This window comes from Tarenaya hassleriana, unplaced genomic scaffold (assembly GCF_000463585.1).
Source record: "Tarenaya hassleriana unplaced genomic scaffold, ASM46358v1 Cleome96, whole genome shotgun sequence".
Lineage (NCBI taxonomy): Eukaryota > Viridiplantae > Streptophyta > Magnoliopsida > Brassicales > Cleomaceae > Tarenaya > Tarenaya hassleriana.
Window position 1 is genome coordinate 59,279 of NW_010972002.1, and position 24,110 is coordinate 83,388.

General features: G+C 32.5%; 5 protein-coding genes across 5 annotated transcripts in view; all 5 read left to right on the forward strand.

Annotated features, from left to right (window-relative positions):
- Positions 1-949, forward strand: part of LOC104804751 (WAT1-related protein At5g07050-like) — a 2,283-nt gene extending 1,334 nt beyond the window's left edge. Inside the window, exons 5-7 of the mRNA XM_010529096.2 lie at positions 1-92; positions 192-343; positions 711-949. The exon at positions 1-92 is cut by the window's left edge and continues 1 nt beyond it. Coding sequence (XP_010527398.1) covers positions 1-92; positions 192-343; positions 711-855 — 389 coding nt within the window. The 3' untranslated portion in view covers positions 856-949. The remainder of the gene's footprint in view (positions 93-191; positions 344-710) is intronic.
- A 5,251-nt stretch (positions 950-6,200) lies between these two features.
- LOC104804752 (ethylene-responsive transcription factor 1B-like) lies at positions 6,201-6,999 on the forward strand. The gene is given in 2 exon segments (XM_010529097.2): positions 6,201-6,412; positions 6,415-6,999. Coding segments are annotated over 2 exon segments (669 nt in total). The 5' UTR covers positions 6,201-6,235; the 3' UTR covers positions 6,907-6,999.
- Positions 7,000-12,180: 5,181 nt separating this feature from the next.
- On the forward strand, positions 12,181-13,428 carry LOC104804753 (myb-related protein Myb4-like). Its single transcript, XM_010529098.1, has 3 exons — positions 12,181-12,313; positions 12,454-12,583; positions 12,726-13,428. Exons 1-3 carry the CDS (start codon positions 12,181-12,183, stop codon positions 13,300-13,302), a joined length of 840 nt encoding a protein of 279 aa, XP_010527400.1. The 3' UTR covers positions 13,303-13,428.
- Positions 13,429-15,094: 1,666 nt separating this feature from the next.
- On the forward strand, positions 15,095-18,371 carry LOC104804754 (putative E3 ubiquitin-protein ligase XBAT35). The gene is made up of 9 exons (XM_010529099.2): positions 15,095-15,407; positions 15,523-15,637; positions 16,043-16,123; positions 16,219-16,307; positions 16,409-16,500; positions 16,596-16,677; positions 16,910-17,012; positions 17,339-17,424; positions 17,534-18,371. The coding sequence occupies exons 1-9, from the start codon at positions 15,306-15,308 to the stop codon at positions 18,110-18,112; spliced, it is 1,329 nt and encodes a 442-aa protein (XP_010527401.1). The 5' UTR covers positions 15,095-15,305; the 3' UTR covers positions 18,113-18,371.
- A 2,673-nt stretch (positions 18,372-21,044) lies between these two features.
- Positions 21,045-22,307, forward strand: LOC104804755 (protein LIGHT-DEPENDENT SHORT HYPOCOTYLS 4-like). The gene is made up of 2 exons (XM_010529100.2): positions 21,045-21,457; positions 21,879-22,307. The coding sequence occupies exons 1-2, from the start codon at positions 21,188-21,190 to the stop codon at positions 22,191-22,193; spliced, it is 585 nt and encodes a 194-aa protein (XP_010527402.1). The 5' UTR covers positions 21,045-21,187; the 3' UTR covers positions 22,194-22,307.
- The last annotated feature ends 1,803 nt before the right edge of the window (positions 22,308-24,110 follow it).

Here is a 24,110-nt window from a genome sequence, read left to right on the forward strand (position 1 = left end):
TTCAGTCCGCCATCTTCACTGCCATGATCGTGCCTCGACCAGATGCTTGGAAGCTCCGACTCAATGTCGATTTATGGTCCACCGTATACGGAGTGAGGAAAGCCTCATCATCTTCATCTTCTTCTTCTTCTTCATTGAACTCAACGGTAAATAAATAACGGTTTTTTTTTTCTTTTACCGGTGGTAAAAAGGGAGTAGCAGTTTCGGGTTTCGTCGTATTTGCTCAGCTATGGTGTACGGAACGGAAAGGGCCGGTCTTCGTTACGATGTTCAACCCGCTTTCGACAGTTCTTGTCGCAGTTCTCGCTTACTTTGTTCTTGGCGAGAAGCTTTACCTCGGCAGGTAAAAAAAACATATCTCAGATCTTGATCTCCTGCATGAACTCGATTCCTCACTGGTATGCTTTGCATGTTATATGTCTCTGACGATCAATCTACTAGACGTTGATTATTATAGGTAAGTACGATGTTCAACCCGCTTTCGACAGTTCTTGTCGCAGTTCTCGCTTACTTTGTTCTTGGCGAGAAGCTTTACCTCGGCAGGTAAAAAAAACATATCTCAGATCTTGATCTCCTGCATGAACTCGATTCCTCACTGGTATGCTTTGCATGTTATATGTCTCTGACGATCAATCTACTAGACGTTGATTATTATAGGTAAGATTTAAATAATACGTAATACTATTGTAAATTTTTTAAAAATATTACAGTGTGGTAGGAGCGGTGGTCGTGATAGTAGGACTGTATCTTCTTCTATGGGGGAAAGAACATGACAGAATTCAGAGAAGATTGAACGAGCAGTTGAATGAATCGGAATTCAGACAGGATCAAGTGTCAGAAGCAGTTCCAAACTAAGAACTATAGATCATTCAATGAATAACATCAGTCCCATATTATCTGGAACTCAAAAGTGTTAAAAAAGATCATCAGATGTTTTTTTTTTATATCATTTCAAGAATTATGGATAATTTTCTTTTTCATTTTAATCATTTTCCGAATAAAACGAGATACACTGTCTAATAATAATATAATCTATTATTTTAAAACTTGTTAAGGTGTGTTTTATTATTACTTTTTATTACAACAACACACGCGTTAGAGAGCGAATAAAAAACGTAAACAATGCTCTAAATGTGGGCCCATTGGCCTCAAAATCCAGTGGTCCAAGATTGGTTAGTTGTTAATTTAGATGCCCAAAATATTGGGCTGGCCCAATCTGGTTAATTTCTATTTGATGACAATTTTTTTTATTTGATTTTCTCAAAATATAAATAATTTTATCACAATTAAATGAATTGGTCTGACTTTTCTTAGGCCATTTTATCCATTACATAATTTTATCATTAATTTTTTTGATAAATTATTCACTATATATATATATATGTATATGTGAACAGAGACAGCCCCGAGAAAAATAAATAAAATTATATTTTATTGCAAAAATATTAATTTAAATTTAAAATTATAGAAATGCCATTTTATTATGAATTATATTAAAATATTAATATGAACAATTATAATTTAAAAAGAAAAATATAATTTGAATCATTTACATAATTTTGAAGCGCTAAGACTGGACGGTAAAAAATGATTTTAATTATTTATTAAATATTATATAAATAAATATTAATTGTAAACTATTAAATTCATTTAAATTTAAAATTTTTTAAAAATAATGGACCTACCTAATTGCGCCTGTACTATGGGCCCTAATATTAAGTTGGTCTATTAACAAAAATAATAGATGCCCAAACGACGACGTATCAGTGATTTTTAATGTGGTCCTTTGAAATTGGACCGTGATATCGATAGGGACCACGAAGGAAGAAAAAAAAAGAGTAAAAGGTTGGTGCAATGGGCACGTGAGGAGTGGGTCCCCCACGGTCAAGAGACGCTTCACCCAAAATTGAAAGTCGTTTCCTTTTTTTTATATATATATATATATAATTGTATTTTCTTTTGTGAAATTCATAATTTTATTTTGTACTCATCATGCATGATCCATCTTGATTCGATTTCAGTATATTTCTAAAGGGGAAATTTTATAAACATACCAAAATTTATTTAAATATACCATAAATATTTCAATTTCGAAATTACTAAATAAATATTTCAATTTGATCAATTTGTAATATATAGATACCAAAATTGATGACGGTGTTAATCGAAAATACCGTCAATTTTATTAAATAGATAGTAAATTGGTATCTATTTTGTACAAATTGATCAAAGTGGAGTATTTATTTGATAATTTAGAAATCAGAGTATTTATATGGTATATTTAGATAAATTTTGGTATTTTTATAAAAATTGGCCGTTGAATAACCTATATTTTTACGGAGAAATTAACATAAGTGTGTTTCTTTCTGATTTTAATTTTGAACATTTTTTTAAAACCTGTAATTGATAGCAAACTCAAATAATATACACGACTACGTACGATGAATGTGTAGCTTTCGCCTTACGCCTAACACCCTTAGTCAAATGATTTTACTCAATTGCATTATTTTATTTGAGTGGACTATATTTCTCTCTCTTTTATATATATATATATATATATATATATATAATATTGTGTGTGTAGACATTGTTTTGGCACGGGATACATATATGATAGTGGTTTGCCCCAATTGTGCCATTAGAATTAACAGTGTTTGTTTAATGGCGTAATTATGAAAAATAAATTACCAATTGTATCCCGTCGGCGTAATATCATAATTCATAATTCACGTAAGACCAACTTTTATGTGGATATGTCATGACTATTATTATTGTGTATATAACTATAGGCCAAGAACAAGTCTTACGATTAATTTGACCACGTGTCGAATTTTATATCGCAACACTTTCATTTATAAAAAAATAAATAATATGTAATAATTTGATTCCTTATTAGCTTGAACGAGGTGATCTTTTTGGTCCTTTGTTTGTGTTTAGATTCAAAGTTTTGGACTGCTTCTTTGTCTTCTTTTCTACTCACCGGGACTAAGACGAGTGTGTAACAATATATTAAAATATGAAAAAATCTCTAAAAAATATCTCAACTTCTCAAATATTTTACGTATAGTTAGTTTTTTTACCATTTCTTTTAATTAATTTAATTAGTTAACATCAAAAGATTTGGCATCCATGGTTTTGTGAAGGACTTTCAAAGCAGATAAAGCCATTATTTTTCTAATTGATTTGATAGCTTTGATTGATATTATTTGGTTCAAGGGGGCATGTATCCTTGACCCCTTATAACCAACCATCTTATTTAAAAATCATATCCATATATATAGTATGTGTGTAGTGTAATAAAATATTGGGAATTATGGAGAGTTATGAAATATAATTTCATAATAGATAACTCTAACTCTTTATAACTCTCCATAATTCTCAATATACAAAAAAAAAGAAATAATACAAACAAATATAATTATAGTGATATGATGTCGATAAAATAGAACTGCGTAAGTAGAGTATGTATGCAGGGGTCGAGTTGGTGAGTTGTTATTTTTTATTTTTGGCATAATCATTTTCACATTTATCATGTTATTTTTCTTCTTACCCAAATACTTGATTTCTCATTGTGTATATGTGCATACTTTTTTTTGGAATATTTCGGGTTATTATCTAAGCAAATCGTAATTATAAAAAAAATTCAAATGGAATAATAAAATGAGTATATTTAAAATAAATTAATATAAAAACCCATTGAATATAATTAGATAAATTATATATATATATATATTCACACGCTTCTCTCTTTCTCTTTCTTAAGGTATTTTGGGTGTTTTTATAAACTCTCGTTAAGTTAATATGCTTGACACGTTTTATATATTAAAAATTAACGTAATTGTAGACTTATAGTATGCTTGATATTTAGGAGCTATATCGTGCTTTATTTATTTATACTATGTTTTTAGTTTTTCAATAAACTATAGTATGTAACAAAAAAAAATTGTCGTCCGATTATTTTTCCCTACCAGATAATCAATTAAAAATGTTTTCCTTCAAAAAAAGATGGAAAAAATAAAGAACAAAATATTTCTTCGTCTTTAATTTCGTGTATAACCGAATATTACATTTTCTAACTGTATAACGAGCGACCACAAGATTTGACAAACAGAACAAGCCAGGACACGAAATCCAAAGGATTTGAGATCACTATCTGACGTCAGCAATGCTGACCTGGAGACCCTCTGTTTGGCTGACGCGTGGATAGATATCATTATGTGGGTCCCGCCGCCCCGATCATGATAAACCAAGCTATATTTTATATCGATTAGAGTTTATTACTATGAAATTTAAATCCTGACATAAAAAGTTTTCAAAACTCTAACTTATACATATTATTGGCAAATTCACTATTTTATGGAAGTGACGTGCCATAACACGTGTTATAATTGAAATATTGGGGATATTTCTAGAAACTAAATATTGGGGATAACACGTGTATAGATATATATATGTAATATGTAATTTTTTATTTTATTTTTAAAAAATAAATTTTAAAATTATGTAATTTTTTAAATGTCTTTTAAAAAAATATTTCATTTTATTAGTTTTTTAAAAAAATATGGAAATTTTTTATTTTATTTTATTTTATACTTATTTTCTGATGTGGCAGGATGATGTGGCGAAATATGATGATTTGACAAAATCTGTATGACGTGGCATGCCACGTCAGCATCAAAATTGACGGAACCTAACGTCATTTACGAATTTGGGGGAAATTGTAACACATTTTAAGATTTTGTGTGGAAATTTGGAAATATTTGAAATACGGTGTAGTTTTATATCAAATTAAAAATTGGTGTAGAAAATTGGAACTTTTTCGAAAAATTGTGGGGGAATATGGGATTAACCCAAAATATATTAAAGCTAGTTCTCATGCATTCCTTACAATCAAAAGTCATATATAATTTTCGTAGGTTATGAATAATTAATTTAACAATAAATATTTATATATCCCGCTTTTGATTATTTATCAGGTTGTTTTCCATTAAAAAATAATAAAAAAATAAAGAACAAAATAATTCTTCGTCTTTAATTTCGTATATAACCAAAATGACAGTTCTAGCTGTATGATGAAGACCGGAAGCTTTGACAAACAGAACAAGCAGAAGATCCAAAGAAACCGATGTCTTAATCTGACGTCAGCAATGCTGACTTGGCATCTATATGATTGGCTGACACGTGGATCATTGCCCTTATGCGGGTCTCCCGGCATTCATGGCTCCGTTTTTCTTTACCGTAGTAAATCGAAATGGTGATTATAACATAAATAACTAAATCTTGATAGGGAGAACGTACATGGTTGTTACAAGGGAAATTCACATATATTATTGGCATACATTCTATTATGTGAAGAATAATTGTCTAAATTTTTTTCTTTTGCAACGGATATTATTAAAATTACGACAAACATTTCTTACAAAAACAATAATATATTAACAATATAGTTATTGTATGATTGAGATAAGATATAAATTAGACACCTAATTGACAATTTAACAAAATGAAAATAATTACATTTCGACATAAACACAAACAAATCAAGTATGTGGTTGGTTTTGACCGTTCAAAAATCACGCCCTTGAAACATTCGCTACACGTGTGCCGAGAGGCCCGAGACCATTGTATCTGAAATATCCACGGACCGCGGTCCGTCCATTGGGAGGGGAAAACATGATGCATATAATGCGAATTCAATAGTGCATGCGCGAGAAAATGTTATATTTTTTCGCATTTAATTAAAGCTTAGATGAATATCAACACCATAGAATTAAGTTATAGATTGTCTATACTTTTTTTAGTTTTTTGGGTAAAAGGGCATTTTATTGGCTATACTTTGTACGTATCAAATGGGACAATTTCGTCTAATTACAAAAAGAAAAAAACCTTTAAAAATGGGTCGCTACTGATATTTTGTGTTTTACGATAGAGAATAATTAAATACTTAAAAAGTTATTTTAAAATGAAGATTGTCTTTATTCGAACCTTCGGCGAAGTAGAAGAGTTGTGGAGTGGTATCTAACCTAAAAAAAAAAGATTAAATGTCCTGATTTATTTCATTCCTTTTTAAAGATTTATCTGAAATTTATCATTCAACCCTTACAACCATTTTCTCACGTGCGGGTAAACTCGTGTCCTTTTCGGACATTTACTGACGCATGCCTTCTCTGTCTCTCTCTATATAGACGTCATCGAGCACACGAAACGTCTTAACGAAACAGAGGAAAAAAAACACATGTATCCATCTTTTCTCCAGCCACCGATCTCCGGCTTCTCGCCGGAATATTCCCTCGAATCCTCGACGGAATCTTTCTCTTCCTCTCCATATTCTTTCAACGAATACTCTCTCCCTTTCAACGAGAACGACTCAGAGGAAATGCTTCTTTACGGCCTTATCCAGCAAACGGTTCAGCCCAAATCAAGCTCGAGGAGGTCTCTTCCTCCATCGAAGAAGAGACTAAAATCTCAAGAAAAGATCAAGAGAAGTCATATAGAGGCGTTAGACGTCGTCCGTGGGGCAAATTCGCCGCCGAGATAAGGGACTCGACTCGAAACGGGATCAGGGTTTGGCTCGGAACGTTCGACAGTGCGGAAGATGCGGCTTTGGCTTACGACCAAGCCGCTTTTTCGACGAGAGGGTCTTCGGCGATATTGAATTTCCCCGTGGAGAGAGTTCAAGAATCGCTGAAGGACATGGAGTGTAGCCACGAGGAAGGCTGTTCTCCGGTCGTGGTGTTGAAGAGGAAGCACTCTATACGACGGAAAACGATGAGCCGGAAGGGAAAAGATGCCGATTCCGATCACCGGAGGGGAGTTAGGGTTGATAATGTGGTTGTGTTTGAGGATTTGGGTGAAAAGTATCTGGAGGAGCTATTGAGATCTTCTGAAAGTATTGGGCCTTGGTGAAATGTTTGAGAAAATACGGGGCTACATTTGTGATTAATTTTAATTGTAACCGAGTGGAATATTCGTGTATGCAGTTTTCATCTTTGGGTCGAAGTAGATCGTTTTTTTTTTTTTTGTAATATAGTTAGAGAAGGAGACTGGTAAAAACAATTTAGATCGAAATATATACGTCGTAATATTTTTTTTTCTTTCAAAAAAGGATACAAAAGTACGATGTTATGTTATGTATTCGTAGACTAGAGATGGACCGTCACGTGACGCTGGCGCTTATCCAAAAATATAATTCGAAGAAATCAAGGAAATGCCAAAGTCAAATGAAAAACGTGATTTGATTTGTTCATGCGTGTACCTTGTCAAGGTATGAGAATGGAAATTAAACCCATTTTCAAGTTGATTTTTTAGGATATGATATTATATTATTCCCGATGTTATTCCAATACTAGTAACCATGATTAAGACTTTCATGGATACAATCGATTCAAATAAATTTCTAATTCTCTATCGGTTATAACATTCAAATCTTTATTTTCAAGGTCTCTGCTCTTATTCCAAATTCCAATTTCAAACCAAAAAGCTTTTAACAGTTGACAACCTTCTAGAATTTTATCCTACCTTCTCTATATTTATTTATATATTTTTTGTCACGCTATTTTATTATCGAAAATAATTCACATAAACACCACACACGGTAATTGTTCGACATGATTTTTCTTTATTTACTCACCTACGTTAATACATCATACGTTTATTCTGTTAGAAAGATTGAATTCTGTAATTGAGAATCATTATAAGATATTCCACGTGGAGGGGTCACTCCATAACATTTACGAAAAACATCACATAAGCATTAAAAAATAACTTTCCAAATTCGAATTAGACACGTGTTTTTAAATTTTGGCAAGTGGCAAGGGAAAAAAACAAAGAAAAGGAGGCGAAATTGTTCTTAGCTTTTGGGTCAAATAACTGATATATATATATATATATATTATTATATATATATATATAATGCAATATGGAATGGTATAGTAACATAAAAATAAATGTTGACGTCGATTTGATGGCTTGTCAAGATTGGTTAAATGAATTGGGTCACTTCTCGTTATTAAAAAAAATTGTCAGTTGCAAAAGAAACAAATAATAATACAAAAATAAATAAAAGTGATATCGGACATAAATTATGGTCTACATTCAGCGGCGAAACACAAAAACAAATGTAGTTCATTATTGTTTGGAACGACATTTGATATTTTCCTCCGTCATAAAAAATTAAATAATATTTACAAACACGATTTTCGACCAAAAATGTTTTTTTTTTCAAGTTAAATTCATTAGATCATCATGATCACACCTTACATATCACACTAATCATTTGATAAAATCATAAAAAATCTAACGTTGTTACCAATGTGACCATCATATGACTATATAATTATTCTGATCACAAAGTCACAACTGGAGAAGGGTAGATGTAGAAGTAGTTTTAGCATAAAGATAATATTTTGGATATTTTGCCTGTTAAACCCTAATATAGAAATTTTCCAAAATCCTAAATTATACATAATATTGGTAAATTTACTTTTTTTCACAGATAACATATATGTTCAAGAATCTAATATGAAATTTATGTAATTAACATGCCATATCATGATTTACGATTGATAAAATTTGTAATGTTTCTAGAATTGAGATATTTATTAATGTTAGAGCCATTCCATGCAATTTTCAAAATAAATGGAAAATGACATTAAGGAAAATGCAATTTCCATTTTCAGAATCTACGCTTTCCAAATATTTGAGAGATTTTTTTTGTTCCTGATGTATATTTTGAGTTTTAAACGAATTATACTATTATAGTAATACAATGTCTATTTATCTTATGGATACATTACTACCGATTACATCGAAAGCCCATTCACGGCCCAAAATAGAAAGCGCTATAAAATAAACGAATACCGCGATTCCAATGAAAGCCCATTAAGGGCCCAAACGAGAAAACACTATATAAAATAAATAAAACTAATATATAAAAATGAAACAGCCAAACAGGTAAGTTCCCCTTTTTCAATATTTGCTTTAGTTGGTAATGAGAAATACGTAACATGCATGAACCATTCCCTCAAGGACTACATCAATTTTGAAGTAATAAACTTTTTAAAAGGAATATTTGAATATAATTCACAATATATTATATATATACACAATATTTTAGCTTTCGGATTCTATAAACCATTTATTTATCAAATTATTCCATGACCTATAGTTAAAAATGTTGACGTCGATTTGATGGCTTGTCAAGATTGGTTAAATGAATTGGGTCACTTCTCGTTATTAAAAAAAATTGTCAGTTGCAAAAGAAACAAATAATAATACAAAAATAAATAAAAGTGATATCGGACATAAATTATGGTCTACATTCAGCGGCGAAACACAAAAACAAATGTAGTTCATTATTGTTTGGAACGACATTTGATATTTTCCTCCGTCATAAAAAATTAAATAATATTTACAAACACGATTTTCGACCAAAAATGTTTTTTTTTTCAAGTTAAATTCATTAGATCATCATGATCACACCTTACATATCACACTAATCATTTGATAAAATCATAAAAAATCTAACGTTGTTACCAATGTGACCATCATATGACTATATAATTATTCTGATCACAAAGTCACAACTGGAGAAGGGTAGATGTAGAAGTAGTTTTAGCATAAAGATAATATTTTGGATATTTTGCCTGTTAAACCCTAATATAGAAATTTTCCAAAATCCTAAATTATACATAATATTGGTAAATTTACTTTTTTTCACAGATAACATATATGTTCAAGAATCTAATATGAAATTTATGTAATTAACATGCCATATCATGATTTACGATTGATAAAATTTGTAATGTTTCTAGAATTGAGATATTTATTAATGTTAGAGCCATTCCATGCAATTTTCAAAATAAATGGAAAATGACATTAAGGAAAATGCAATTTCCATTTTCAGAATCTACGCTTTCCAAATATTTGAGAGATTTTTTTTGTTCCTGATGTATATTTTGAGTTTTAAACGAATTATACTATTATAGTAATACAATGTCTATTTATCTTATGGATACATTACTACCGATTACATCGAAAGCCCATTCACGGCCCAAAATAGAAAGCGCTATAAAATAAACGAATACCGCGATTCCAATGAAAGCCCATTAAGGGCCCAAACGAGAAAACACTATATAAAATAAATAAAACTAATATATAAAAATGAAACAGCCAAACAGGTAAGTTCCCCTTTTTCAATATTTGCTTTAGTTGGTAATGAGAAATACGTAACATGCATGAACCATTCCCTCAAGGACTACATCAATTTTGAAGTAATAAACTTTTTAAAAGGAATATTTGAATATAATTCACAATATATTATATATATACACAATATTTTAGCTTTCGGATTCTATAAACCATTTATTTATCAAATTATTCCATGACCTATAGTTAAATTTTGTTTTATAAAAGATGATTCATCATAAAATCGATAAAACTATATTTAATATCGATTGATTAGTTAAACTATAGCTTATTATTAGTTGATTGTGTAGCAGCCATATACGCGTGGATCATTTATATTTCCACAATCAAATAAAAATTTATCTTATGGATACATTATTATATCAAAAGGGAACCCAATGTGTGTATCTCTTGCTTGTTCGAAGCAAACGTGGAAATCTCCTACCAGGTACCAAGGATTCGTCACTGTAACTGTTTGAGCAATTGGAGGTTTGAAAAGTAAAGTTAATCTTATATGAATATATTAAGTCATAATGCAATAAATAATAACAACAACAAGAATAATAATAATAGATTAATAAAATATGTCATAGTGGAAAACAATGTTATAAAATTCTTATGATGCCCAATGATGATGTAAATTGTCTTTTGTTGGTCAATAAAATGAATTTGGACTTGTAAAATTACTGAACTGATAGCATATGTTCATACCATTTGAAATATTCTAAAATATCTGGCTTGTTCAGCTTAAAATTATATTATAATTGATTTATTTCAACTTAGTTCTTTATAATTACGTCAATTTATTTTTTAAATCAACCAATATGTTTCTTTCGTCAGTATATATATATTCCAACCTATATAAAAAAAAATCCATTTTTTTTACTAGTGGTATGTAAAAAATATTCATAAGTTTTTTTATTTATACAATTTATATTTCATAAAAAAAAGAATATATTCACATATGGGAGAATGCATTTACTAGTCACAGAACACGTGTTCTTTCATTTTCAAAATACAATCATAATTTCGTCGTTTAAAATAAAAAAAAACTGCTCAATTTTCAATGACAAAAAAGACATGCGTTAAATATGGATAGATGAGATATTTTATGAATTTATTAGAAGGCGTATATGAAAAAATCCAACAAAATGATATTTCCACAATTTTCAATGATTAAAAAGACAAAACGTTATTTTATGAAAATTGTTATTATTGTTATTTATTATGTGTGTTTCAAACAATTTGGCGTCTTGATATATGCATTTCGTTTGCATATATTATCATCATCCCGTGCGTGTGCGTGTGTATATATACATGAAATTGCTCGAAATGGGTAAAAAAGATTAATGATATGGTATGATATTATATTACTACAAAAAGTCATTCGTGGCCGCCCTATGCGAGACATAAAATCTAAATATTTTGAGACTTTTAATGCATAAGAACATATTGGATGATATAAAAAACCATAAATTGCAATTTACCAATAAAGAAACATGACGAAATGATGATTATAATTAATATATAAAATCATAAAAAGCAATATTTTCAAATGTAGTCGACGCGATGTTGTCCGTTTCGAACGTGCTCGTGCCCTGCCTCGTGTGTTGCCCGGTGACTTATTCTCCCTCACAACTTTCACATATAATATTTAAATGAAAGATGGAGTGTGAAACATCTTTTTTTTACATGGAATTAAAAATTCTTTACTTTCTTTACGACGATGGCCGATATAAATTATAATAACCCAAGAAACAAATCTCTCTCTCTCTCTCTCTCTCTCTCTCTCTCTCTCTCTACACGAAGCCGACAGGCCGATATGTCCGAGTGTTGGAATTATCCCACATGCTTTTTTGACTTCTCTCAGTATAAATACCCACACCTTTATCATTCCTATATGCTCTGCTCTTCAAGCTCTCATCTTTATCACATCATCATCACCATCATCATCTCTTCTCTTATCCAAGAAAATTGACAGAGAGAGAGAGGGAGATGGGCAGAGCTCCATGTTGTGAGAAGACGGGGATGAAGAAAGGGCCATGGAGTCTGGAAGAAGATCAAATATTGGTCTCTTTTGTCCTTCAACATGGCCATAGTAACTGGAGAGCACTCCCAAAGCAAGCTGGTGAGAATATATTTTAAATATTTTAGGGTTTTTTTTTTCCGTAAAAGAAAAAAGAAGGATAAATCTCGATTTCGAGCTTTTCACCTCCATGGTTATTGTTCCTAAATCTAGGGTTCTGTTTCTCGTGAATATGCTTATAGGTCTCTTGAGATGCGGAAAGAGTTGCAGACTTAGATGGGTGAACTATCTTCGACCCGATCTAAAGCGAGGAAATTTCACCAAAGAGGAAGAAGACACTATTATCAACTTGCATGGAATGCTTGGCAATAGGTACATATATATATACCTGTACCTTTATACTTATACCAACTACCATATATTAAACTTTGTATTAACACAGGTTGGTCCACACAAATGTTAATGGAAGTATTACAATAATCTTTTGGGTGCATTTTCTTTTTGTTTGTTCTAGGTGGTCTTTAATTGCGGCAAGATTGCCCGGAAGAACAGATAATGAGATCAAGAACGTGTGGCACACTCACTTGAAGAAGAGACTCAAAGATTACCAGCCGACAGAACTGTTGAAACCCGGAAACAAGAAGATTTCTAACAAATCCAACCCCGAATCTTCGACCAGCGAATCAGAACATGACCCTTACAGCTGCTCGCTCTCACGTTCGTCTTCGACCAGCGACATTTCTTCTGCAACACTAATGGGCAGTGAATTTGAAAACAAGAAGGAGACCGAATCACGGGAAGGTAACGGCATCGAAGATTGTTATTCGTTTGAGGATTTCGTTGCAGAGATTGACGAGAGTTTCTGGGACGAGGCATTGTACAACAACGGTCAGAATTCAGAATTCGGTTCAATGGATCCGGAAATAAGCTTTGAAGTGAAGGGTTTTGATGAATTATTACCACAACAGATTCGGTTCGGTCCGGCCGGTAATCTGAACGATTTCGCTCAGAGTACGGATGATGACGGGATGGAATCCTGGTACGACATGTTGGCTAGAACTGGCGGTGACCTAAAATTGCAGGGCCTGTAAAGGTTTCTTGAGGGACAAGTAACATCTGAATCATTAGGACAAGAGAGTGTTGAAGCTAAAGAGACTCTAGCCATTAGTGTCTCCACTTTAGGAGATTTCACTAGAAAATTTGATTTTGTTTTTTGTTATAGCATGTCTCCGAGTTACAATAAAAGATCATAGATTTGGATTTCTTTTGTTCTTGGCTAATAAAAGTAATAGTATTTTTTTTTTGGAAAAAATATCATAAAAATATTTGAACTTTACAAAAGATATTAAAAAAATATATCAATTGTTAATTTGACAAAGAAATATACCAAATGTTGAAATATACAAAAAAACACCTTAACTTCTTCAAATCGAAAGCAATTTCATACACAATCCTTAATTACACTATTGATAATTCTATTCAAATTATTTGAAATTGTTCCATATCTAAATTTTAACAACCTTTAACATTCTTTATTCGAAAACAATTTCGTATTCTCGTACGATATCTTCGATACGTAGAAATTATTTTTAATTTCAAGAGTTGATATTTTTTTTGTATATTTATATTTATTTATCAAATTAAAAAGTTGATATATATTTTTTGCCTGTTTTATAAAATTTGGGTGTCTTTATGGGATTTTTCCAAATTTTTTCATGGCAATGAAATGCTTGCAAAGCCAGATTTTAGTATCAAGTCTCTCGATTTCTAGAAACGTTCCATTATTTTCAAATTATAGATTGTGTAATGGCGTGTCGTTTCCATAATTTCATTATAAATTCTCCCACAAATATGACATAAATGAAAAAAAAAGTAAATTTACCAATAATGTGCATACGCTAGGGTTTTGGAAAAATTCTATATTATAGCTCAACGTCTCGTTATATATATACCTCTACCGATATACTAATCGACACAAGAACACAAAATATAATCGATCAAATTTTTTATATTTTTTAATAATTATTTTGTGTTGTTGATTTTCGAATTAGGTTCATCATTATGGATCAAGTTCTACTCTACGCGATCGTCCTTGCCGCCGGAGTCGTTGTGTTGTTCGGTTTCTTTGCGGTCTGCATTTGGTCGTCACACCGAGGAGGCTGATATGGGTCGCTACAATAACCCTTTTTTTTAAAAGATATTTTAGAGTTTCGAAATTATTATATTATGTTGCAATAATTATTTTCTTTTGTTTTCTTCTTCTTCTATTTGTTATAGTTGTTAAACCGAATTTTCGAATATTTATATTGAGTATTTTTTTTTTAAATTGAGATTTGTTATAGTCTTGTTATATATATATCCAGAGATAATTGATTTGATTTCATCTTTATATTTTACATATTTATATTAATTAAATAAGATATTCTAGATCCTGTTTCCTATTTATGAATATTGTAATGCTTATATTGAACACAGAGTTTCTCATGATTATTGGAAAACAACTTTTCGATATAAAAGAATTATATATTATGAAATTTTAAATGAGATCAATTGTTTTAAATCCAACTTATATTTTAATTTTTTGAATATGAGATGGAAGGTGCAAACTAAACATCGGACTTGTAGATTTTTTTCAGGCTTGCGTATCTATTTAACTTTTTTTCAACAATAAACATTTTTCCGGACAAAAAAGTTTGTTTGGTAAATAAATAAATAAATATATATATATATATATATATATAGATATAAAACACGAAAAAATCTTAATTTTAAAAGCTAAGAATTTGTGTTTTTTTTTAATCTAATAATATATTACGTTTTCCTCTAATTTTGACTTGACTTTCTTGAACTCTTCCTGGCTAAGGAAAAAAAAAATCCACTGCGATAATTCTCTTCATTTTCTATTTTCACTAATCCAAAACTTTTCTGGGTCTCGCGTCGGGGAGCGTCATCGTTTCCCTTCTCCGAGATTCTTCGTGAAATCCCCATACGAGAACTTTTCCTGCTATAGATTTTCCTTTTTCGTGTGGGTTTTTCAATTTGATTTCCTCGATCCTGCTTCGGATTTCCTCGCTTCTGTTTGATCGGCGAGAAAATGGGTCAACAACAATCGAAGGACGAGCTGCTTTATCAACAAGTGAGTTACGGCAATGCGGCTGGGATCAAAGCCCTCCGGAGAGACGGTGCAGGCCTCGAGGTTCGTTCTCCAAAATCTCGAACTTTCGTCGATTTTGATCCGTGGGTCTTACAGAATTCTTCAAATTAGGGTTTCACCAATTGTATTCTGAATTATGATTTTGTTTCGGGTGCAGTGGATAGATAGAGAAGGGAAAACGCCATTGATCTTGGCCTGTATGTCAGCTGAGTTATATGATGTTACAAAAACTCTTATTGAATTGGGCGCCAATGTTAATGCTTATCGATCTGGTATGTCGGAGAATCTTCCCTTTTTCCTTTCTCTGATCCTCTGTGAAATTTTGTTGCTGAATTGATGTAGTTCGCGAAATTCGATGTCTTGTTTGTGTTCATGTAGTCATATAACAGTATATGGGGCAGGATTTGAGGTGGAAATAGCTGATTCAATCTGAAATTTGATTCATATGACACTGGGATTTTTGGGAGTTTGAGATTCCTAATGACAATGGAGATTGTTTCATGTTTTTTGGGGAAAAAACATTCTTGTGGTTCGAGGAGATGATTTTCCAAATTATGCTGAGGTTATCTAGATTCTTGCATTCAGAAATTGTTTGTAGAAACCCTACTCGGAAGTCAGTGAATGGCATGTGATGTGATTAGTTCGTGAGGTGATTTTCTTTCATCCTTGTTTATCAGGTCGTCATGCCGGAACTCCTTTGCACCATGCTGCAAAAAGGGGTCTAGAGAACACCGTTAAGTTACTTCTTTCACACAGTGGTAAGATTTTAGGATCTTTCTGCATATGCGATGATCGATAACTTCGTATCTTTTTTTCGGTGTCTTGTTAAGTTTTGGTCTGTTCATTTTCATAGCAAATCCACTGGTTTTGAATGATAATTGTCAGACACCACTCGAGGTTGCTCGAGTTAAGGGGTACAGCAATGTTGTACGTGCAATCGAGGTATACTTATACCACCTTTTCTGTATAAGTTGTAACCAACCAGTGAAAGATATGAATGCTCATAAATAGAATCCTTTTTTGTGTGTAATTTGATCATGCAGAGTCATATCTGCTTGTATTCTGGTTGGATGAGGGAATTTTACGGCCCTGGCTTTCTCGAAGTGTTTGCTCCTCAGCTCCTCTCAAGAAGAGTGTGAGTTTTAATTTCACCTTTAATATCTGATATCATATTTTCTTTTGTTGTTATGTGCAATGGGTATAACCAACTTCAAAACTTATATTTTGCAGATGGGTAGTTATCTTGCCAACAGGCTCTCGAAACCCGACAAAGCCTTTCAAGTTGGAGCTCTCTGTATATGCTAGTCTGCAGGTTCTAAGATCAATAATTTAAGCAGCTTCCACACTATGTTAAAGATTGATGATTGCATCCGATTAATCTTACGAATATCCGGGAAGAACATAAAACGGTCATTGACCTTTGATGTTTTAAAGGGTTTAGCTTGGAACCTTTCCAAAGAAAGAATATTTTTCCATCTGCCAAACTATGCATATGCCTAGATTTTCTAGCTCGGTACCCAATGCAGTGTTTCTGATATGATCAGGATGCTCAGCCACGGACAAGGATGGAGTTGTGGAAAGCCAATTTGGAGGAGCCAAAACCAAACCAGTCTGATTCTTCAGTGATCATTATTGATAACTCTACAAGTACATTTCTTCATACTTCTATGCAAATGGAATCCGCATCTTTCCTGTGCATCTGTATGTTTTGACATGGATGGATTGCATAGTCTCATGGATGTTGATTGAAATTTTGTTCCATCAGTTTTAGAACGATATTTCCTTATTTATAGACAATGTAGGGCTCCCTTTTTCTGATGTTCACATTCCTAAGCTGCTGAAATTGTTTACGAGGAAAATATAATAGCCGAGGCAATTCTGCTAACTTGTTGCTGAAGATCTCTAGATTGATGTCTATGTGTTTTCTTGCATTATAAACTAGAATCATGTGATCTTCCTTCTCCTTGTCTCAGAATTGCGTCTTAAACTCGCACCTGCAAATGAGGGTGACAGAGAACAGCTTCATCGGTTCTGTGATGCATGCAAAGGAATTCCACAGGTATGTTTCAGAACAGAAACCCGGGATTTTTTTGTACTCTGCTGTCGGTATATCTGATAATTGGTTTTCCCATTGATGCATCTCTCTGAAACATTCTTGGATTTTGCAGTCGATGAATCCACCGGCCTTTATGCGAAACCCTCAAACAGCTTCTGCTCCACCGACTTCAGAAGATCTCGAATTGGCTATGGCGATCAATGCTTCTCTTCAATCAGCAACGAATCAGATGCCTGGTTTAGATCACTGTTCCATTAGTGAAGAAGCTAGTTCATCATCAACTGTTCCTCCTCCTCCTCCTCCTCCTCCTGAGGCAAGAGCCAGTGATTTCACTACACATGAAGGTACCATTCCGGAAGAGCCTAAACCATCAGCTCCTCCGTTTGTGGATGATGTAATAACAACAGCGGGGGAGAACGGTCACATTCACTACCCGTCAATAGATTCAAGCCCTATCGAGGTGCCATCTCTTTCCCCTGTAATGTCGGTTCCCGCAACTGGCGAAAAGAACGAGGAAGGAAGCTCTGGAACGTGTTCGATATGTCTGGATGCGCCATCGGAAGCAGCTTGTGTCCCTTGCGGGCATGTCGCTGGATGCATGTCTTGCTTGAATGAGATCAAATCCAAGAAATGGGGTTGTCCGGTTTGTCGAGCCGAGATCAACCAGGTCATCAAACTGTATCGTGTCTGAAAACTTTTCGAGGTAACATCTTGTTCGCCATTGAAACTTATCTCCAATGGCAGCAATCGCAGACTCTGCTGAAAGCTCGTGGAGGTTTTAAAAGAGTTTGAAAATATGTCTCTATGTGTGAAAATGTTTATAATATGGACAGTGAATATGATACTGTGTATATATTTATATATATGTGTGGTTTTGGTGAGGAACGAACGAGAATTATGAAACAGTATTCAGTATGTTTAATACCCGTAATTGCCATGAAACTTGGAATGTTTTTGTGTTTTTTTTTATATATATATTTTGGTTGGTAAGTATGGCAGGATGATATTTATTCGGTTGGTATTTCTTGCAGTTTTGTTAATTTTCTCTAATATAGTTTGATTTTTAGGGATCTTAAATCTTAATCACCATAACTTTTATGAAAGCTTTCTTGATAGTGTCTGATTTTTGTATTTCGTTATACTCCCTCACTTGATCCTTTATAAATTATATTTTTTTGTTATTAAATTGATATCTCTTTAGATTTTTTTAACAATTTTTTAAAATAATTATCAAATTTACTCTTAATCAAAACTAATAAATTTAATAAATATTAATTATATTTTATATTTAACCTATTAAAGAAGAATTTAATGGTATATATGATTTTTTTTATATTTTTTTAAAATTAAGAAAAAAGCTTTTTTTATAAATGAGTGAATCACGATAATATATAATAGTCTATAAATGATGAGGTTTAGAAAAAAATTTATATTATGAAGGGTTAGAATCCATAACTCCTAATTAGAGAAAAAAGAGTTAAATCGCAAATGATTATGAAAACAAGTAAAGAATCTCGAAATCCAGCAATCTTTGATTTTCATTTTAGTTAATAGTTACAAATTAGGAGACTTTATTTTTTTTGGGGAAAAAAGAATCGTAATGAAAGAATTTAAATTGTCCCAAAAAAGTAAGGAACGCATAATAAAAGGTGGAGATGAACCTAGTACGGCAAAGCTAATGAACTGATGCTGTCCGAAGAATTTTTCTACTAATCACTCTTTAAGTATCTGTCCACATTTCCTTTTTTACCCCCCCCCCCCCATAAATTAAATATTCCAACGTAAAATGATTTAATTTAATTAAATAAAATGCAATATTGTGTAAACTGGAAGAGCTGTTTTCTTTTTCTGTATTGTTATTCAAATATAAAAGAGCATGGTTTTATTCAAGTTTTCACCATATTAAACCCAATGAAAACCAATTTCACTCTATAATAGATATGCATATGGACGAAGACAAATGATTGGATTAGAAGAAAATTAGCAAAAATAAAATCGAGCCCATCAGGCCATTGCCACGATAGATATCATCATCATCATCATCATCATCATCATCATCATCATCATCATCATCATCATCATCATCATTAATGTTATTATTGTTGTTGTTATGAATGGAGGAGAGGCCAAAACGGAAACAAACCCTACTTGCACTGTGACTAAGAGAACCCGTACAGTGCCATTGATGGACCCATCCTTTCTTCTTCACTGCTCCACAATTCCATACATACATACATACATACATACATACATACATACATACATACATACATACATACATACACATACATACATACGTACGTATACATACATACATACATACATACATACATGCATACATACATACGTACGTACGTACGTACGTACGTACATACATACGTACGTACGTACATACATATACTCTCCCATCTGTCATTATATTTCTGCAACAAGTTACCTGTCGCGTCATAAACTCAATCGGCAGGGATACTTTCGTCATTTTCCACCAGGGTGTTGTCAATCAATTTCTCTAAAAGAAAAAAAAGGTGACATTTATATATATATATATATATATTATAATTTAATTGATTGTTTCGACATTTGATTCCCCCTTATTAAAAAAACATAAAAGAAATGTTTTATTAGCATAAACTAAAATATTATATTCTTTTGTGTGATCTTTAGTGGTGTAAAAATACAGTACAGTTTAGGTCACTGTTATCCTATCATAGACTGGCACTAAACAAATTTTCACTCGGGATTCCTATCCACATGTGTGATAATAATTGGTTATCGTTATATAATTTCTTTCAGCCCAATATAAAATTAAATAGATATAATTTTAAAATTAAATTGATTAAATAAAAAATGAATTATGGTGAAGATTTTAAAATAAAAATGTTTTGTAAACAAATAAGTCTGAATCTTGAAATTCTTTACAAGAATATGACATATATGTATTATATATATATGTATAATATACATATAGAGAGAGAGAGCCAGATTCTCTAAATATATCGTTAAATTTTATTGTGATTATTTAACTAATTGAACAAATATCAAATTTAACAAAAAAAAAAAAACAAATATCAAATTCGGGATAATAAATTGATTATAGAAGTCCATAAATGGCAATGGCAACGGTTAACGAAAGATGATGGGGACAGGCTCATAGTCATATGTCGGTTCCCTTCTTTTCCGGAATCAAAGTGATATGAAACTATCTGATTTATTTCTTAAAAAAAACTTAATAATGCAAAATACATTTTTTAAATCAAAATGAAGAGTGCAAAATTAAGAAAAATCACAGTCATATTTTTATAAGAATATGACACTGATATTTAATTTACGTGTGTATATACATATGTATATACAAGTATGCATACGTGCGCCTACCCTTGTGCATACACAATTATTAGATAGGGTTGAGGAGACAAAACAGGTTATTTTCTCGGTATGTTGCTCCTTAAATATGCAGAATTGTGATCGAAGACTAACTGTAAAAAATCATTAGGGTAATTTCATTGAGCAATCATGTTAGATTGGATCTAGGAGTAATTTTTTTTACTTCTAGTAGTTACCATACATACTAGACGATCTAAATAATAGATATGTTGTAGTATATAATCCCCTCCTCTCTCTCTCTCTCTCTCTCTTTCTCTCTCTCTCTCTCTCTCTCTCAGAGCATCCATTATCGTCTGAGAGCTAATATCGTAATCTCGAGTAAAATCCTCCTCAAGATTATCATCCAAGAAATACAAAAACCCTAATCCGATATCAAGAATCAATGGATCCAGTCCACAGCTTTGTCGGCACAACAAACACTGCTGCGCAAAACACAAATGCTATGGTCGTTACCGCAACTACGTCGTCGTCGCCGTCGTCAAGCGGCTCGACGACGAACCAGCTGAGCCGTTACGAGAACCAGAAGAGAAGGGATTGGAACACTTTCGGACAGTATCTCCGCAACCACCGACCTCCGCTCTCTCTCTCCCGTTGCAGCGGAGCTCATGTTCTTGAGTTCCTCAGGTACCTCGACCAGTTCGGCAAGACCAAGGTACTTGGCTTACATGTTACACTCATACATATAAATATACGTGTATATACATATATTTGTATATGACCCTTTTCTTTTTTCTTTTTTTTTTTAATCCTTTTTACTGCAAAATCCAAACTCTATCCACTCATTCTCTAGATATTGACTTGATCTTGATACAGAAAATCTCAAGTAGAGTTCTACTAATTAAGCTCCCGGGTTCATATCCGAGGTCAAATCGGAAAAGATAATCAGAATTTTAATTTTGATTTCTTGGTCTGTTTCTTCAAATATTCTCCATCTTTAGCGATCTGAATGTATCCATGAGTTTGACTATTACAATTATAGGATGACTTGTTCAATCAGTTTTCTCCCGACATAACTTTCAGTGATGTAATAAGGTTAAGTCTTATACGCATCATTGAAACTTTCAAATCAACAGGTTCACACACAACTATGCCCGTTCTATGGCCACCCTAACCCGCCTGCGCCCTGCGCCTGCCCGCACCGGCAAGCATGGGGCAGCCTCGACGCCCTCATAGGTCGTCTAAGGGCAGCCTTTGAGGAGAACGGTGGCTCGCCAGAGACGAACCCTTTCGGCGCACGAGCGGTCAGGCTCTATCTAAGGGAAGTTCGTGACTCTCAGGCCAAGGCTCGAGGAATCAGCTACGAGAAGAAGAAACGAAAACGGCCGCCGCAAACGCAACCGCAGTCGCAAACGCTGTTCCAAGCCGCGGTTTCCGGCGATCTCAAGTAACCCTCGTTTCGAAATCACGGGTAAAGACAATGTATAAATGTCAGCTTTGAAATGTCTCGTTTAAAGTCTAATGAACATACATGCAGAGATCAATAAAAACTCTATTTCGCCTTCGTTTTTCTTAGACTAAAACATGAAATTAGATTTTGTCCATGCGCGTTTTTTGTATTGTTAAATCAAACAAATTTATGACAAGACCGAATTAGAAGTTTTGGAGGTAAAGTTAGTAGTTGTTCTTAGTTCATGTATAACCTACGGGTTTTCGGGTATCCGACGTCATGAGTATTTGGAATATAGATACTCGCTATATATATAACGAAGACGAAAACGAGTTCAATAAAACCAAGAATCTATACTGCGAATTCGAGTTCAGTTTTTGTTTGCACGGCGATTGATACCCTCGGATATCTGGATACCTGGATACGAATAAAGTGATATTATATCTTTGTTATTTTAATGTATTTATAATAATTATTAAATATATTTTTAAATTAAATTATTAAAATACTTCTAAAGTCAATAAAAGTCAACATTTTTTAAGATTTGAACGGATTCGGATATCCTCCGCCAATCGAATTCAACGACACACATCCGAGATACGAGTATCTAGGTTCACAAAAACGAAAACGAGATGATATTTGAAAACCCGCGAAGACGAAAACGAATCTCAAATATCCCAAAAATTCAGGGTGCTCCATTTGTGACCATCCCTAGCCAATAATGTTACCCGTAGAAAATCCTATACGTGCAATATTACAACGTGGTTATATACGATAGGACATGACAAGAACATAAAGCTTTTTGCAGAATCAAAATTTGTTTCTTCGTGTATTTTCATGGCTATTTGTTTTTCTGCCTATATGTGTTAGGGTTTCCTGTGATGACCTAATTTCATGTGGAATTGGCAAATCATTCAGTTTCTTGTCATCGTATAGTAAAAGTCTTTTTTAGTTCATGCAGAAAAAATTTATTTTCCATGTCAGCAATTCGTTCACCTTCCAGTTTTTTCGTATTTATTGTATGATTTTTCTAAAGATTAGACGTATATTTTTCTTTGAATTTCATTGCATATATTAACTTGAAATTTGATTTTTGGACCAAGCTAGAACATATTTTTATTAGCGCCCTATTTCATAAATATCAAATTCTGGTCTTTGGATTTTGGACCATGGCCGGTATGTAAGATGATAGCATCTTAGATTTTTTCTGCAATATGTCGTATCAGCCGAAGATTTTTCCCAATTTGGAGAAGTTATATGAAATTTAAAATGATCCTTTATCCACATGAACCCTAATCTTACACATACAGATTTACACGTATATAATTTATATTTCTGTATATATATATATATATATATATATTCGCATGATTACAGATTTATTTTGCAAGGAACTGATTAAAATATTATATATCACTAATCAACTACAAAAAAATGGCCATTTTCAACGGATAAATTCGTTGAAATTTCGTCGTTGGAAATCGGTGTCCGTTGTCTAACCGCAATCCGTTAGAATTTTCTAACGAAAAATTCAAAACATATTCTCGATCCCGATCCCGACCCCGACTACGATCCCAACCCCGATTCCGAAGCTCACTTCCCAATAGGTCATCCATCCTTCCACTGCTCAAGCTCAATCCTCCTTAACCCTAGAGTTCCAATTGACATTCATCCAATTGCTCCAATTTAAACTTCTGATATCATATAACATTAATATATATATATATAAATGTTTATACATATAAATATTTATATATATAGATACACACATACACACATACATATATACATATATATATATATGTATATATATTTATGTATATACACATTCGAATTCATATATATATATATAATATTTGTTATGTATATGTATATGGTTAATATAGACATATCGATATATATATATATATATATATAT